This window comes from Erythrolamprus reginae, chromosome 2 (assembly GCF_031021105.1).
Source record: "Erythrolamprus reginae isolate rEryReg1 chromosome 2, rEryReg1.hap1, whole genome shotgun sequence".
NCBI lineage: Eukaryota > Metazoa > Chordata > Lepidosauria > Squamata > Dipsadidae > Erythrolamprus > Erythrolamprus reginae.
Genome location: NC_091951.1, coordinates 80269537 through 80285534, shown reverse-complemented (window position 1 = coordinate 80285534; position 15998 = coordinate 80269537). Strand labels below are relative to the sequence as shown.

Here is a 15998-nt window from a genome sequence, read left to right as displayed (position 1 = left end):
AGAGAACAATTTTAAAAAATTAGTACATATAATTAAAATCATAAACAATAAAGACAAATTTATTGAAGAGAAACAAACTCAGAGTCCCTATACTGCGACTGAGTTTTTAGACTGGAGGGCTAAGGGGGGCGGTGCCTGCCTATTATTTAAATTAAACTCAGTCCCGACCAATCAGACTGAAGAATTACCCATCCTGGACTCTCCTTGCAAGTGCATTGGAGAATGTGCAATACGTTTAGCCTTCTCAATCAAGCATGGAGATATGGAACATAATTCAGTGTAATTTATTTGAAATGTTTTGAGAACAGTATAAGTCTATTATGCAAAAATATTTAATCACTAATACAGTATTTTTAATAAATGAAAACCATACAATTTCTCTAACATTTTGGCAAGTATTTGTCAGTTCAGTAGTTCACAACTTAAGTACACAATCCTTGGTATATTTACTGAGAAATAGTCCCATTATGTCATTTGGACTTATTCCCATGTGTTGTAAGATTGTAAAAATTGTAAGATTGAAATTTAAAGTATTTTTAATTGTGTCTCCTTTGTAACTATTACTCCAGGCCCAGTCTGGAACAATGCATTAAACCATAAGTCACTGGATCTCTTGACCGGTGAACATTGTCCAGAATAAAGCAAGTGAAATAAAAATTGAAACATGATCATAATATTTTAATCCTACACATACAGAAATGTCCTAAACAGTGATATTGGTAATTAATACTTTTTTTAAAAAAAAGAAGTAAAATAACCTACTACATATACAGTACTGATTATTTTAACGTAATGACTTGTGTAACAGATTGTAAAACATAAAAAACCTGGACACCTTATTTAGTCTAGTTTTTCTGTAAACATAAAATGCTTGATGTATACATTTTGCCAACATTACTATTGAAATGAGGCTGGAGTCTATACTGTATAGAAAATAATAGTAATTATATTTCAGTGCACTAAGTTGCATATTATAGGCCCATTTATTTTAAAAAATCAGTAAAATACTGAATTTATTATTGCTCAAACTTAATTGTAATGTTTTTACTCAATTTCCCAGTTTATTGGCATTTTCCCAACTTTAACTGGGAAAACTAATCAAAGAATAGCTGGACATTTTTCTGAGATGTTAATCAGAACACTTTGCAGTAGAGTTGCTAGAATAACAGTAAGTGCTACAGACAGTTCTCACAACAGAGAATTATAGAATGGTACAGACTGGTGCTAAAGAAGCCAATGCTTTATTTGGAGGTCTGTTATAAGAAAATATCTGACTCATGGTTTTAATCAGGGCCAGTGAAGGGCTACCAAAATTTTTACTACCACACCGTGAGTGTGGCTTATGCAGGACGGCCTGCATTTTCTTTCAACATCTTTCAGTGCAAATTGGGTGCCCTGGAGTGGAACTCCATTTTCACTACCCCACTGCATCATCCCCCCTTCCTCCAGGCAGTAGCCCACCCCTGATCAGGGCAATTGTGGCTTATTTTAATTACAATTAGCTAAGCAATTTAAACTCCTGATAAAACACACTATAAACATAAAATAAATTAATTTAAGAACCCAGCCTTTTTAATGTTTTCTAGTGGGGATCCCTATTCCACATTTTTGCAATGTTGCTAATGTTTTGTTTACATCTGAATCACATTATATGTATATTGAATGTTAATATGAGAAGCATATTTAACACATACAGAATTCATGACAGAAAGTATCTCAGTGGTGGCAACAGGATATGAAGCTTTTGTCAAAATGAGCAAAAAACAGAGTACTGTACTCCTTTAATTTGTCCCTATTGTATCTGTTTGTGGTGTCACAAAACATGTATTAAAGGGATGCAGCTTGTGGCTCCTTTTATCACTTGCCACCCTTTCCCCGTCAGGAATCTCCATCTGTACCTGCAATGGAGGCTACAAATATGAGCAATCATGGAAACCGAGAAAGAGGAGGTTTATTTGGTGCTCACCCAAGTGATTTCCCTAGGGTAGGTCTTGATTATAATTTTTATTTATAAAATGTAAGACAAACTAAAAAACATAAATCAAGAGCACCATTTTATATACAAACTGATATGTTACCTCAGAAAGGGCTACACAAAGCAAAACAATTCTATTTAAATGAACTTAAAATATTTCAGCTGCCATTTTTGGTGTTCCACGCTCTTCTAATGTTTATTGAATCTGCTTATTTTGCAACACAATCAGTTTTAGATTTTCATTATATAGATTTTCACTATTAATGAAGTGCCAATTTTCAAATTATTTTCTTGCATATGTGCCCTTGGAGAAACCCTATTTTATTGCATTAGCCATGTTAATTGTTGACATGTATATCATCACATTTCACCCTAAAAATTTAAATCAATTTGTATTTAAAATTCCTGCCGACTTAGTATTTTAGTTTATCCTAAAATATAGCACTGCTTTATAAATGTTTGGACATCACTTGAGTTCTCATTATTTTTTGAACACCATCCACTGTCCAATACGCTACTTATAATAGCTTCTGCACCCATGCATGTGATGTACTTAATGTCAAGTAATGTTCATGTCAAATCACCGGGTGATAAGTAACTCAGTTTTAACTTCAGGCTTTTTGAAACCTTGTTTTATGTAACTTCCTGACTTTGATGCTTTAAAAATGCCATGCAGAAAACTTGTGTTAAGTTGCCATTTAAAACATCAAATGTGGGCATTTTACAAACAAAGACACCTGCTATATAATATTTCTAAAACTGGTAGTTTAGAAATCATGTTTACCAACAGGATGTGTGAAGTATTTGGTCAAGTACCTGTCTCAGCCATTGAGACATTTACAGACTATCACAAGACTATAGTTGCCACACATTCCAAATCACACATACCGGCAGTTACACTTTTATGGTCAACAGGTACAAATATACTAGAGATTGAATTGACATTGTCACAAAAATATTAAAAAGTGCTTCTTGCTCCACATATGGAATGCAAATACATACATATAAGACACGGAAAGCCTCTTGAAGCTTTTGTCAGACATTGCTTTCTAATTCTCTGTCATTCTCCCAAGAATCTCTTTCTTCCATTTGGTCACACTCAAGGCTGATTTCACTAGTGTCCATGCTACAGTTAGATCCACTGTCTGATTGGTCCATTTGTTCAGACTTGGATTCTTGCTGGAATATGCTGTATCTGCTTGATGCTATTACAGGTCCTTCCAAATCAAGGATTCCATTCTCACCCGAGGCACGCAAAACCAGTTCTTTGGCTTGACGGATAGAGTTGAGCCAGAGCTGTTTATTGAAAGTATCATTTGCTTGCAATGAGTGGGATTGGCTTTGTGATCCGTTTTTGAAGCTGATTCTAAAGAAGTTTTTAACTGGAAGAAAGGAGCCAAATCAGTATAGATAATGTTTTCTGTGGCATGATTTAAATAGTGTGTTAATTTTCAGAACATTTGAGCTTTGGTTTTTAATTTTCCACAAAATGCTAAGGATTTTTAAAAATGGCACCTGTTATTAATAAATTAAGAACCGGGATTCTTACATGAAGGATATGTCAAAATAATTTCTTAACAACACAGCAAATGGATATAATTTTAAAATAAAATTCTGAAATGTCATTATTTGACAAACATCAAAATAATCTGATTCTTACTTCTTTCATTGTTGCTGAATGCACCACGTATGGATCCACCTAATCGCACCTCTCCATCTTGCAAGTCTTCTAGCATAAGATCTTTCACAGGGATGGGCTGACGATACATTTGGTAGCAGAATTGTTCATTATGAAGAATTGCCCGAGTAATTACTAGCACTTCTTGGAAAAGAAAGACATGGAATTTCTGAGGAGAAAAGAAAAAAAGCTTGAGTCTTTTCTACAATTTTCTAAATTTCTTATTTAAAAAATAACCAATTACTCTAGATAAAACAGAAATATTCAAAATATCTCTCTCTCTCTCTCTTACACACACACACACACAAACACACACCACTTTGCTCTTTATTTTCCAAATCCTCTTTAGTTTCTTCTTTAGCTCCTGGTATTTTTCCAGTTTCTTGTACTCCTTCCTCATGTTGCTATTTCTTGACACTCTTGTTGTCATTGTTATCTTCTAATCATTGTCTGCTATCATGATAATTGGCCAATACCTGTTTGTCTGGGTCCAGAAGTTCCACAGTACCTTCATTCTATTATTCTCCACAACTATCTGGGGGACCTCCCATTTGGACTTGGGAGAGTGTAACTTATACATTGTGCTGATGTTCTTGTACACAGTGACAACTACTTGGTTGTACTGTTGAATGTATGCTGTTCCTATCTGCATCTTTCACCATGCCACTATGTCTTGCGCCTCTGCATAATTTGCACCTGGGGTCCTCTCAAATGCAATAGTACTCTCCTTCCATGGATCTAGTGCTTAGTGTCTGTTCTTGTGTTGCTCTGTTCTGTCTCTCAGTACTCCCTTTTAGTCAGCCCTTCCCAATCATTGGTAGGATTTCCCAATGTCTGCCACTTTAGCTATCTGTTGATTGTTACATCCCATGCAGAGTCTTGTCTTCCCATGGCACTTGATCTTTCTCCTTGATTTTCTTCTCATATCTGCTGCTGCTTCAGGCATTTTCTCTGAATTCATTTTTGGCTGCTATCTTACTCATGTATTCCTGGACACTATGGGTTTAGACTGTGATACTCAATAGATCCTACCCCACCTTTTTTCTACCTGGTATATAATCTCTGTTGGACTTAGAGTTGTAAATTCCATATATAGTGAGACGGTTCTGGATATTCATGTTCTGCTTTGACCAGCTCATTCTACCAGCAAGATATCTGATGACACACAGGCAGTAGCAGGTTGTAAATTATTTTGCCACCAGTTTGCGCTCACGCTCATGTGCGACACTTCTGTGCATTTGCAGAAGCATGCCTGGCAAGTGGGCAGAGCCTCCTGCCACCGGTACTACCAGTTCTAAGAACTGGTCCAACCCAAGAGCAGCCCACCACTGCACACATGGCATATATATTGATGGCATGGATCTTGTTCTTCCAATTAACCCACCTCTGCCATCAGGCATGGGGAAATTGATTCCCCTGGGTCGTTTTCACTTTACGTATGGTTTGTATGAGATGTATGATTGTTTTTTATATTAAGGGTTTTAAATGGTTTTTAACTATTGGATTGATATTGTTCTGCTTTTGTGAGCTGCTCTGAGTCTCCAGAGAGGGGCGGCATACAAATCTAATAAATAAACAAACAAATAAATATATAAATAAGTTGGGTCTTCAGGATCTGTCTTATCCTTTGATAGTGGTACTTGGAAATTCAAACCTAACCAGAACAGCCACAGTCAATACATCACCTTGGAATGTGTGCACTTATGGCAGTTATCTTGAGTTGATTTCCAGTGTTATTATTATTATTATTATTATTTATTAGATTTGTATGCCACCCCTCTCTTCCTTTGAGTTCTTGGGAAGGTCCTTAGTGTCCTATTGACTTTGTATAGCACCAGGGATTCACAGATCAAATTGTGTGACACTAAACCATAAGCTCCAGACTGTGCTCAGATTGTCTGTTTTGACCTTGAATTTTGGGAAATTGCTCTATCTATAAACAATTAATGTTTTGAACTGCTGGATTTGTTCCTTTCTGAAATGCCCTATGGTCCTGTAGTTTGGCAGCCATGATCCCTGATGGGACTTTCCATGTTGTGGAAGGCAAGATATTTTATGGTGGTGTTCCCTTGTAGAGTTATTTCATTATCTGTCCTCCTTTTATGGATCTGAATGCTTATTTAATAATGTTCTGGGGTGGGGGGGGGAGCCCTAAGGAAATATATTGGATGTACAGATGGAAAGATAGACAGATATCATAATTCTTTTAAAAGAAGAACCGTTGTACCTACCTGAACGGTCTTCTCGATGCCCTGGAAGGAGAGTCCAGCATGGGGTTTAGCTCAAGTCTTATTGGTAGGACTGAGTTTCAAATTAACATAAATATATAATAATTAGGTACCGCCCCCTTGCTGCCCCAAGTACCCAGTTTTAAAAAACGAAAAGATGTAAAGATAATGAACTTTATTAACAACCATAATAACATAAGAAACCACTAGCATCAAACAAGAACTCCCATGGTTCTTCGGGAGGGTATGGACTCTCCTTCCAGGGCATCGAGAAGACCGTTCAGGTAGGTACAACGGTTCTTCTCCCATGCCTCCTGGAAGGAGAGTCCAGCATGGGATATACCCAAGGTCCAAGTTTCAGGGAGGGAGATTGTGAACCATGGGTGGTACCTCCCCGCACACCTTCTGGAGTACACGTCTGCCAAAGGCAGCTTCAGCTGAAGCGAAGGTATCCAATTTGTAATGGCGAATAAAGGTTGTGGGTGAACTCCACGCCGCGGCTCTGCAGATATCCTCAAGAGGGGCTTGTGACGCCCAAGCTGCCGAAGAAGCCGCACTCCTTGTCGAATGAGCCTGTATACCACTCGGTGGAGTCCTTGCACTCGCCTTGTATGCCTCAACTATACATAGTCTCACCCACTGGCTAATGGTATTGGAAGATACCTTGAGACCCAGTTTACTAGAACTAAATGACACAAACAAAGCCTCAGTTTTGCGTAAACTGCCGGTACGCCTGATGTAAAGTTTCAATGCTCTGCGTACGTCTATCTTGTGCCACTTAAGTTCTAAAGGGTGAGTACCATGAGCACAAAAATCCGGTAACACCAGCTCTAGAGCCCTGTGAAAGTGAGTGTTGATCTTTGGGAGAAAGGTGGGGTCCAGGCGTAAACAAACTCTGTCCGGATAGAATTGACACAAGTCTGATCTGACCGACAGCGCGGCCAGTTCGGATACCCGCCTTGCCGAGGTGACTGCCACCAAAAAGGCCGTCTTGAAGGAGAGGAAACGCAATGAAACAGTCCTCAACGGTTCAAACGGTGGGCCCGTGAGGGCCTGAAGGACCAAGGTCAAGTCCCATGTGGGAAAACGACGAACAGGAGGGGGGTGCGTGTTGGTAGCCCCTCTGAGAAAGTCCTTAATCCAAGGGTGACAAGTTAAGGGTCCCCCATCGTCCCGCTTTATAATAGTGGCAAGCGCTGCGACCTGGCGTTTTAGTGTGTTTGGCGCCAAACCTTTCTCCAAACCTTTCTGCAAGAATTCCAAGACAGGGATGACTGAGGAATCCTGTGGTCGAAGGTTCCTGTCATTGCAGAAGGAATGGAAGGCTGCCCATGTTGCCTGATAAATTCGGACTGTGGAAGGGCGTCGAGCCGCTTGAATAGTTGCGATAACATTCTCGGGAAGGAGGCAGCTCCTCAACCTGTCCCCTTCAAATGCCATGCGGTTAAGTGGAACCATTGGGGTTCCGGGTGGTACACGAACCCCTGGCTGAGAGAGATCTGGTCGTCCGGTATCCTCCACGGCGGAGAAATGGACAGTTCTCTGAGGTCCGCAAACCAAGGTCTCCGAGGCCAATGAGGCGCTAGCAAGAGCACCTCCGCCTTCTCCATCAGGATTTTCCTTACCACTGATGGAATAAGTGGAATCGGAGGGAAGGCGTACAGTAGGGCCTTTGGCCACTGAAGATGTAGCGCATTGATTCCTTCGGCTCCCGGAGTTGGAAAGCGGGAGTAGAACCTCGGGAGTTGGGTATTCTGGGGGGTGGCGAATAGGTCCACCACTGGTTCCCCGAACTGACGCGAGACTTCTTGAAACAGACCCGGATCGAGCCGCCACTCCGCCGGGTCCAGTTCCTGGCGACTGAGCCAATCCGCCTGTTTGTTGTCCTCCCCCGCGATGTGCTCTGCATGGAGAGAGCAAAGATGAGTCTCCGCCCAGTCGAAGAGAAGGACCGTCTCTTCCATCAACCTGAGAGAGCGCGTTCCACCCTGGTGATTTAAATGTGCCCTGGTCGCTACGTTGTCCGTGCGTACGAGGACGTGATGACCTTCCAGTAAGGTGGCGAAGGCCAGCAAGGCCAAGCGGACAGCTCTGAGCTCCAAAAAATTGATGTTGATTGGGCATAGCTCCTGGGGGCTCCAGAAGCCTTGAGCCACCTGGGACTGGATGTGAGCGCCCCACCCCAGCAGACTGGCGTCCGTGGTGAGGATCGTGTGGCGGCATGGTCCGAAGGGAGTGCCCTGCCGCAGTGCTGGAGATCTCCACCAGCGCAGGGAGAGTTGCAACTCGCGTCCCACGAAGGTTAGCCGGTGGGTATGGCTCAATCTTCGACGCTGGAACGGAAGCAAGGTCCACTGGAGCAGTCGATAATGATAACGGGCCCAAGGGACAATGTCCACGCAGGATACCAGGGTCCCGAGCACCTTTGACAGGAAAGACAATGGCACCGTTCGTTTCTGTTGAAGGCCACCTATGAGAGAATGGATGCGGTGCTGCCGCTCCGGGGATAGATACACTCTCTGAGAGACCGTATCTATCACCGCACCCAGATGAATGAGTCTGGTGGCAGGAGTCAAATGGCTTTTTGGCATGTTGATGGTAAAGCCGTGACGTTGTAGACAAAACATCGTGGTTTGTAAGTCCCTGTGCGCCCTCTGGCGGGTTGGAGACAGAAGCAAAATGTCGTCCAAATATGCGAGAATCCGGATTGGCCGGGACCGCAAATCGGCCAGCAGTGCATCCAGTACCTTCGTAAAGGTACGTGGGGCCGATGACAGGCCAAAGGGCATGGCCCTGTACTGGTAATGGACGTCGTGTAGACAAAATCGAAGAAATTGTCGATGGTTCGGGTGTATGGGGATATGCAGGTAGGCCTCCTTTAAATCCACTGAAGTAAGAAGGTCCCCTGCTCGAACAGAGGCCAGGATGGAGCGGAGGGAGGCCATCTTGAACCGTCGGTACAGAATATACTGGTTCAGACGTTTGAGGTTCAAGATGAGCCTGCAACCCCCGGAGGCCTTGGGTACAAGGAATACCTTGGAATAGAATCCCGTACCTTTGGAATTGTCCTGAACTGGTTCGATCGCCTGTATCTGTAAAAGGTGAAGAATTTCCTGATCCAACAGAGACCTCCTTTCGAAGTCTCTGGTGACAGGGCAGGTGGTAAAATGGTGTGGAGGGTTGTGTAGAAATTCGATCTTTAGGCCTTGTGAGATAGTGGCTAAGACCCAAGGGTCTGAAGTAGTAGCTCGCCATCTCTCGCTGAACTTTTGTAGCCTGCCCCCCAAAGGAATGCCGTCCAGGCAGTCACTTGGCACGCCTGGCGTTCCGTTGCTGGTACCCCCGGTATGGTCGTCTGGTCTGGGAGAAACCTCTGCCTCGTTCCTGGGAATACGGTCGGTCATTCCTATAGGATGTGGAAAAGGCACCCTGTGAGTAAGGTCTGGTCTGCTGTGAAGGGGCAGACCACGAGTCCCACCGAAAGGACTGCCTACGGGAGTACGGACCAGCTCTTCGGTCCTGGCGGCGGAAGGACCTTGGGAGGACTTTCCTCTTATCCTTATCCTCCACCAGGACAGGATCTAGAGCCTCCCCGAACAATTTTGTGCCCTCAAAGGGAGCCGAAGACAAAGTCCACTTCGACTTGGCATCCACCTGCCAGTTTCTGAGCCAAAGCAGGCGCCTCGACGAAATGGTGGAAGCCATAGCCCTGGAGGCAAATTTTGCGGCATGCAGGGTGGCATCCGTGGAAAATTCCGCAGTCGCGAGGAGCTTATTCAAGTCCTGCCGCAGTCGAGTCTCCTCAGGAGCCAGTCTCGCCTGAACCTCTTGAATCCACATAATGGATGCCCGACTGAAGAAGGAGGCGGTGGAAGCTGCCCGAAGAGCCCAAGCGGCCATCTGGTGGGTCTTCTTGAGAAGAGTCTCCGCTCTCCTTTCATCCGGTTTCAAATTGTCAGCCGTCTCTGAAGGCACAACCGTGCGGGAAACCAATGTGGCCACCGGTTTGTCCACAGGAGGAAACTGGAGTAGCGTCTCCATGCTGTCATCAAAGGTATAAAACCTGCGTTCCAGGTTAGAAGGCCCTTGCGCCGCCGCCGGATGTTGCCACGGGCGCTTGACATTCTCGAGAAAAATCTCCAGTGCAGGAACCTTGTCCGATTCTTTGGCGGGTTCCTTACATAAAGCAGCTGAAGTGCGTGGCCCGTCTGATGGTTCCACCAGTGGTGTTGCTCCTGGCACATCTAAGGCTTGCTTCGCCTTGCGCAATAAAACCCTATACAAGGAGGGTTTAAAAAGTCCCGCCACTGCTGGCTGCTCTGGAACAGAGAATTCATCATCCGACAGGCCATCTCCGTGGTCACTGTCTTCCTCCAATTCAGTGTGGTCAATTGACATAGAACCCAACCCAGTAGGGGGCGGTGGTGCTGACCAGATATCCCTGGGCTGGATAGGCTGAGATGGAAAGGCATTGGCTCGTTGCGTTGCTGCAGCTATGCCCTGCGTAAATGCATTGGCCACAATGTCCTGTATAGCAGGGGCAAAGGCCTGCCAAGCATCTGCATTGTCTCTAAGCCCCGCTGCCGTGGGGGTGAAGGTAGATGAAGGCACATAACATGGTGTCTGTAACTCCCCCTGAGACAGTGCCTGCCTATGAGAGGAGGTAGGCCTCTCAGGCCTCGCTGCAGGTGATGGCAATGGAGGGGGGATCTGCCTGTCAGGGGACCAGTCTCTCTCCGTTGCGGTGCCCTGGAGCCCCATGGAAATAGCAGGTGAAAGAGCAGATGGAGGAAGAGGCTGGAACGGGCCTATAGTCAGTCCCCCTACGATGGGGGGGGACAAGGCCGCCTCCAAACGCTGCTCTAGGGCCTTGATCTTCCTCTCAGCCTCACGAAGAGAGGAGCTCGATTGGGAGGACTTATTCCTAGGCTTGCTGGCCTTATCCTTCCCCTTGACCGGTGTTTGAACTGGCTGGGCCTGCTCCTCCCCACTGATAAGTTGGTCTGCCATATTTATTATTATATGGGGCAGCGTACTCACGAACGAATCCACAAAAAACAAGGCACATCCACAGTCGCTTATCAGTAATAGAAAGCTCTCACTCTCAGTAATGCATGCAGGCAGGGCTGACAGCGAAAACGCATTTTAATTGGCTGTCAGCCGACCACGTGACCTCGTCGACTGTCTCTGGGCAGATATCACAGCACTGACAACTTGGCCAGCTGCCCAGTTCGCGCCTATTTAAAACGGTGATTGAAGCCGTTTGCGCTCCTGGCTCATTGCCAAACAAAACATGGCGGCATGAAGCTCGCGCGAAGAATCGCCTCATAGGGCGAGCAAACCAGCAGCACAAGGCCCGGGAAATAGCTCCTTCGCCGCCATCCGACTCCCTGCCGGCCGCCAAAGCCTCCGTTTGTCGCTCGCCGGTTTGCTAGCGCTCGATCAGCTGTTCGGCGGCTTGTAATAGCCGCCGCGGCTTTTTTATCGGCGTCCGAGTCTTCCGCCGCCCCCGGCAATGGGGAGGGACGGACCCCCCCCATCTGGGGTGAATTGGGCTGATTAGACCACCAGGTCATAATCTAATAACAATAGTAGCCCGGTTGCTCCTCGGTGGGCAGTACCCGCTGAGAGAAGAGGCCCCAAAAGGAGGAAAGGTGGGGGTGGTGCCCGCGGAGGGCAGAGACCCCATCAGAAAAGCACGAACCTATTAAGAGACAAAAGGAAAAAATTACAAGGTTCAACATAATTAATTTAATTAACATACATTAACATTAACATACTCCACCTAAGGGGAGAGAAAAAACTCATGTCCTTAACCTCGACTGAGTTTTTTAAAACTGGGTACTTGGGGCAGCAAGGGGGCGGTACCTAATTATTATATATTTATGTTAATTTGAAACTCAGTCCTACCAATAAGACTTGAGCTAAACCCCATGCTGGACTCTCCTTCCAGGAGGCATGGGAGAAGAAGAATATTTTCTAACATACATATTTGCTTGCTTGTTGTTCTAAAGTCTGCTAAAGTATACTAACTGTAGCCTGAAACATCCAAGAGTGTGGTTAATTTGAGCAATAATCTCTTGATGTAAAAACCAGAATTCAAAGGAAAGGGAATAAAACATACCAGTATAAATATACATGCATGCATACATACAAATCACTTACCGCTCCCCTGTTGTTTTTTAGTTCACCATGACAGCAAACAATACGTGACTCATCTATCAGGGGGTTCCTTTGGGTATCATTAAGATATATCAGCCTCTCTTTGTAATACTGACATTCAGATTCTCCTGTCTTTTTATTGATTTCTGCTACTATGCCTTGAACAATATTCATCTGAAAAATAAGGAGATTATTTACAAAGGTCAATTTCCAAGACAAGCTAATAGCTGCTACTTAAAATTAAGTTTTCAAGTTTTTTCTGGCACAGTGTTTCTCAACTTTGGCAGCTTTAAGCTGTGTGAACTTTAATTCCACACTTGGTGGTTTTTAAAGACCACCAAGGACCTCTCATTTCAACCTGGAGCTACAAACATTTTCTTTTCATGATAACCAAGAAGTTCCTGCAGATGTCATTCCTGCACATTCAGTTGAACCACTGTCAGTAATACCTACAGGTGAAACGTGAAAAATTAGAATATTGTGCAAAAGTTCATTTATTTCAGTAATGCAATTTAAACGATGAAACATAATATGTGAGAGAGATTCATTCCATGCAAGGCAAGATAGTTCAACCTGTGATTTGTCATAATTGTGATGATTATGGGGTTCAGCTCATGAAAACCCCAAATCCCCCATTTCAGAAAATTGGTTATCATGAAAAGAAAATATTTGTAGCTCAGGATTGAAATGGAGGGGGCCTTGGTAGTTTCCGAGCTTGATTATTTTCTCGCAGATATTTCATTACCCAAATTAAGAGACATTATCAGTGCTGAACAAGTGAATGAAATGTCTGCAACAACCAAGCTCAGAGAACCAAGTATCCTTCACTTCTTGTTTATGTTCTGCGAGCAGGAATATACCATATGATAATTATAAATACATTCAGTCCTTATTCAGTGACAAAGATTTGTTCCAACAACCAGATTGTTAAGTGAAATAATTGCTAAGCATACACTTCTCTCCCTCCCACCCACCCTCCCTCTCTCTTACACACAGAGAGAGACAGACAGACAGACAGACAGACAGACAGACAGACAGACAGACAGAGACAAATGCAGTGAAGTGGGTGCTACTGTCTCATTCAGATAAAGAGATCTTGTACAGCATTAATCTCACTCTGGTGCGCATTGTTTTCAGGGGTATGAATTTGGTCATAAATATGTGTACTGGTTAGAAAATGTGGGGGGTTTGTGCCCTTTATTACTATTGTATTTACGTGTGATTCCTAAATGTAGTAGTTGCTAAATGAATGACAGTTTAGCACATTTATTCATTCAGGTAGAGTAAATGAAGAAACCTATATCATCAGAATCTTTTTGCACATAAACAACAGAACTTTGTTGTTTGATTTTCTAACTAAAACTGTTAGTATTATGTGTGCTTGACCCGATGCCTGCATTGTAACTTGCTATGCCATAGTAAATAGGGATGCTTTTCTTAATAAACATAAGTGATTAAAATTAGTCCTGCATACTTCTAGTAAAAAATAGTTGTACTGAACTTCCACATCTTCATTAAGGGGAAGGAAAATTTGTGGGAACCCTAAGCACTTGGTGCGGTTGCTTTTGCAACATGACTAATATTCAGTATTCTTGAAACCCTGGTCAGCCTTTGAATACTTAAGCAACAGCAGCTATTCCCAGAGGATTAAAGAAAAGTTTTGGCATAAGTAGCTTTGACATGCTTCCATTTCTTAGAACTATATCTAAGAAAAGTAACTCTGTGGAGAGGAATATTTGAAGGTGTGATATTTAGCCATAAATACATACACATACGCGCAATCAGAGTAAGAAAAAAAGGAGGGCTTGGAGGTGGAGACATCTACTGGAGCTGCCTAGTCTGGAAGAACACTTAGTCAACAGCGCAGGAGAAGGCACCTTAACTTTTCCACAGCCTCTAAAAACAGTACTGCTTTTCTACTTGTACACTGCTAGTATTCTTGCATTAACTGTAAATAATTTTGCATATCAAGCACCTACAGTCCCCCATACATACATGCACTATTGTAATTCTAATCCAAGCAACTGCCTTGAGATGGATAATTCAACAGGTTTTGGGGTTTTTTAAAAAAAAGCTCTACTTGCTACATTGCTGCTAAACACGTACCGCTTCTTCAAGGTGCTGATAATCTGGATGATCATTTGGTGTGTGCCTCAAAATCTCTCTGAGTAGCAATGGATATTTCACCAGACGGCTGCGTGGGATATCAAGGAAATTCCATAAATCTAATTTACGACTGAAAGGCGATTCCAGGCAACGCTGTAGGAAGTCCTGCACTCTGTGGTCCTGTTTTTTATGATCCAACAAAGCTTTAGCAGCCACTTGATTGCTACAGTAACTATCGTAAGAATTCAAGAACGGCAGCTAAGGAAGAAAATGAAAAAAACATATGGCTTTTACATGTTTATATAAATAAATCCAATATATTTGAGCTAATACAACAGTGATGGCAAATCCTTTTTTCACTCAGGTATCAAAAGGGTGCGCATCCATGAGATAGCATGTGCGTGCATGCCCACACCCATAATGTTATGCGCTCTCCCCACGCATGCGCACAACCCCTGTGCTGCCCCTGCATATGTGCACAACCTCCCCACACACCCATACACACAGTTCTCACTGAAGCCTGTGGACTTCCAGTAGGCTAACTGGGGCATTTTTTGCTGTCCCCAGGATTCAGGAGCCTTTCCTAAAGCCAGAGGAGAGTGAAAACAGCCAAAAATCAGCTGGCCAGCATGCGCCTTGCATGCCCTCAGATATGGCTCTGCATGCCACCTATGGCATCCATGCCATAGGTTCGCCATCACTGTAATAAAACAATGCAATCTTCTGAAGCAGATTGATATATGCTACCTTAGAATATTATATTTCACCTAAGAATTATGTATCACACGCATTGCTCATTGGCACACGCAAAGCTTATAAAATAGACATTTGTTAACATATGAAACTATGAAATCAGTTTTTGAAGTTTGTTCTTTACCCTTAATCTTCTACAGTGTTAGAGAGGTGTCTTAAGTATTAAAATCAAAGAACCTTTTCTTTGAAATGTATATATTTTCCAACTATATTAATTTTAACTCAAATATTCACAAATCCTGCTACTCATGTTTCTGAAAACATGTTTGTAATGCCAGATAAGACTGATATTTAAAAAATAGGAACAAGAAAACATATTTGAATATTTTACATACCCAGCTCACAAGAATGTGACCAACTGATTCTGTAGATCCATCAGATTTCCTAATTTCCTTCAGTCTCCTAAGAAGATCTGATGAAAATAGAATACTAAATATTAGGGGAATGAATGGAAGACTTGGTTTATGAATCATTCACTGATAATGTTCATAACATGAAAAGCCAGGCTTAGCACTGGTTTTTCTTCTACAATAGACTAGGCTTTTTAACTTTTTTGTGACTCAAACATATTGGGTTTCCCTAAACAACAGAAAAGGGAAACTTGTCAATTTAGAATTAGTTTGTACTAATAAAAACTTTGCCAAATGACATTAAATCCCCTATTATTTTTATAAGAAAGTGAGTCAAGTGGCTATCGATGTTTCAGTAACAAACCTCATGCAACATGCCTAATGTTTCTTTATACATCCATTTTAACTGCTGTATTGATGGTTTCAGTTTTGATCAGAGCAGAATGATTTGTATCTCTTATTACAAAACATTTCCACGTTTAAGCATCCAGACCACCTTCTAAAGATGAAATCATGGTCAGAGGAAAAGCAAAAAGTAATAGCATGATCCCCACTTCAGAAACTACCCTTTTGCAACAATGTTAAGTCTTTCTTCTAATACTGCTGCTTAAATTGGAATCAGAGTCCCTCCCTTCATAGCACCCTTCAAAAAAAAAAAAGAACAGCATTTCAGGAAGTCCTAAAAGTAGTTCAATAGAGAGCAAAAAAACAAAAAATACACATACCATAATTTTATAAATCTGAAT

At 42.8% G+C, this 15998-nt stretch overlaps 1 protein-coding gene across 7 annotated transcripts in view; it reads right to left on the bottom strand.

The window, feature by feature from the left end:
- Positions 1-268: 268 nt before the first annotated feature.
- The window catches only part of ARHGEF3 (Rho guanine nucleotide exchange factor 3), a 132293-nt gene continuing 116563 nt past the window's right edge, over positions 269-15998 (bottom strand). For 6 of the 7 annotated variants that reach the window (XM_070738475.1, XM_070738479.1, XM_070738476.1 and 3 more), the window contains 5 exons: positions 15238-15314; positions 14150-14407; positions 12047-12217; positions 3636-3822; positions 269-3357 (listed from right to left, as the gene is read on the bottom strand). In XM_070738475.1, coding sequence (XP_070594576.1) covers positions 3011-3357; positions 3636-3822; positions 12047-12217; positions 14150-14407; positions 15238-15314 — 1040 coding nt within the window. In that variant the 3' untranslated portion in view covers positions 269-3010. The remainder of the gene's footprint in view (positions 3358-3635; positions 3823-12046; positions 12218-14149; positions 14408-15237; positions 15315-15998) is intronic. The other variant, XM_070738481.1, reaches the window with a different exon arrangement.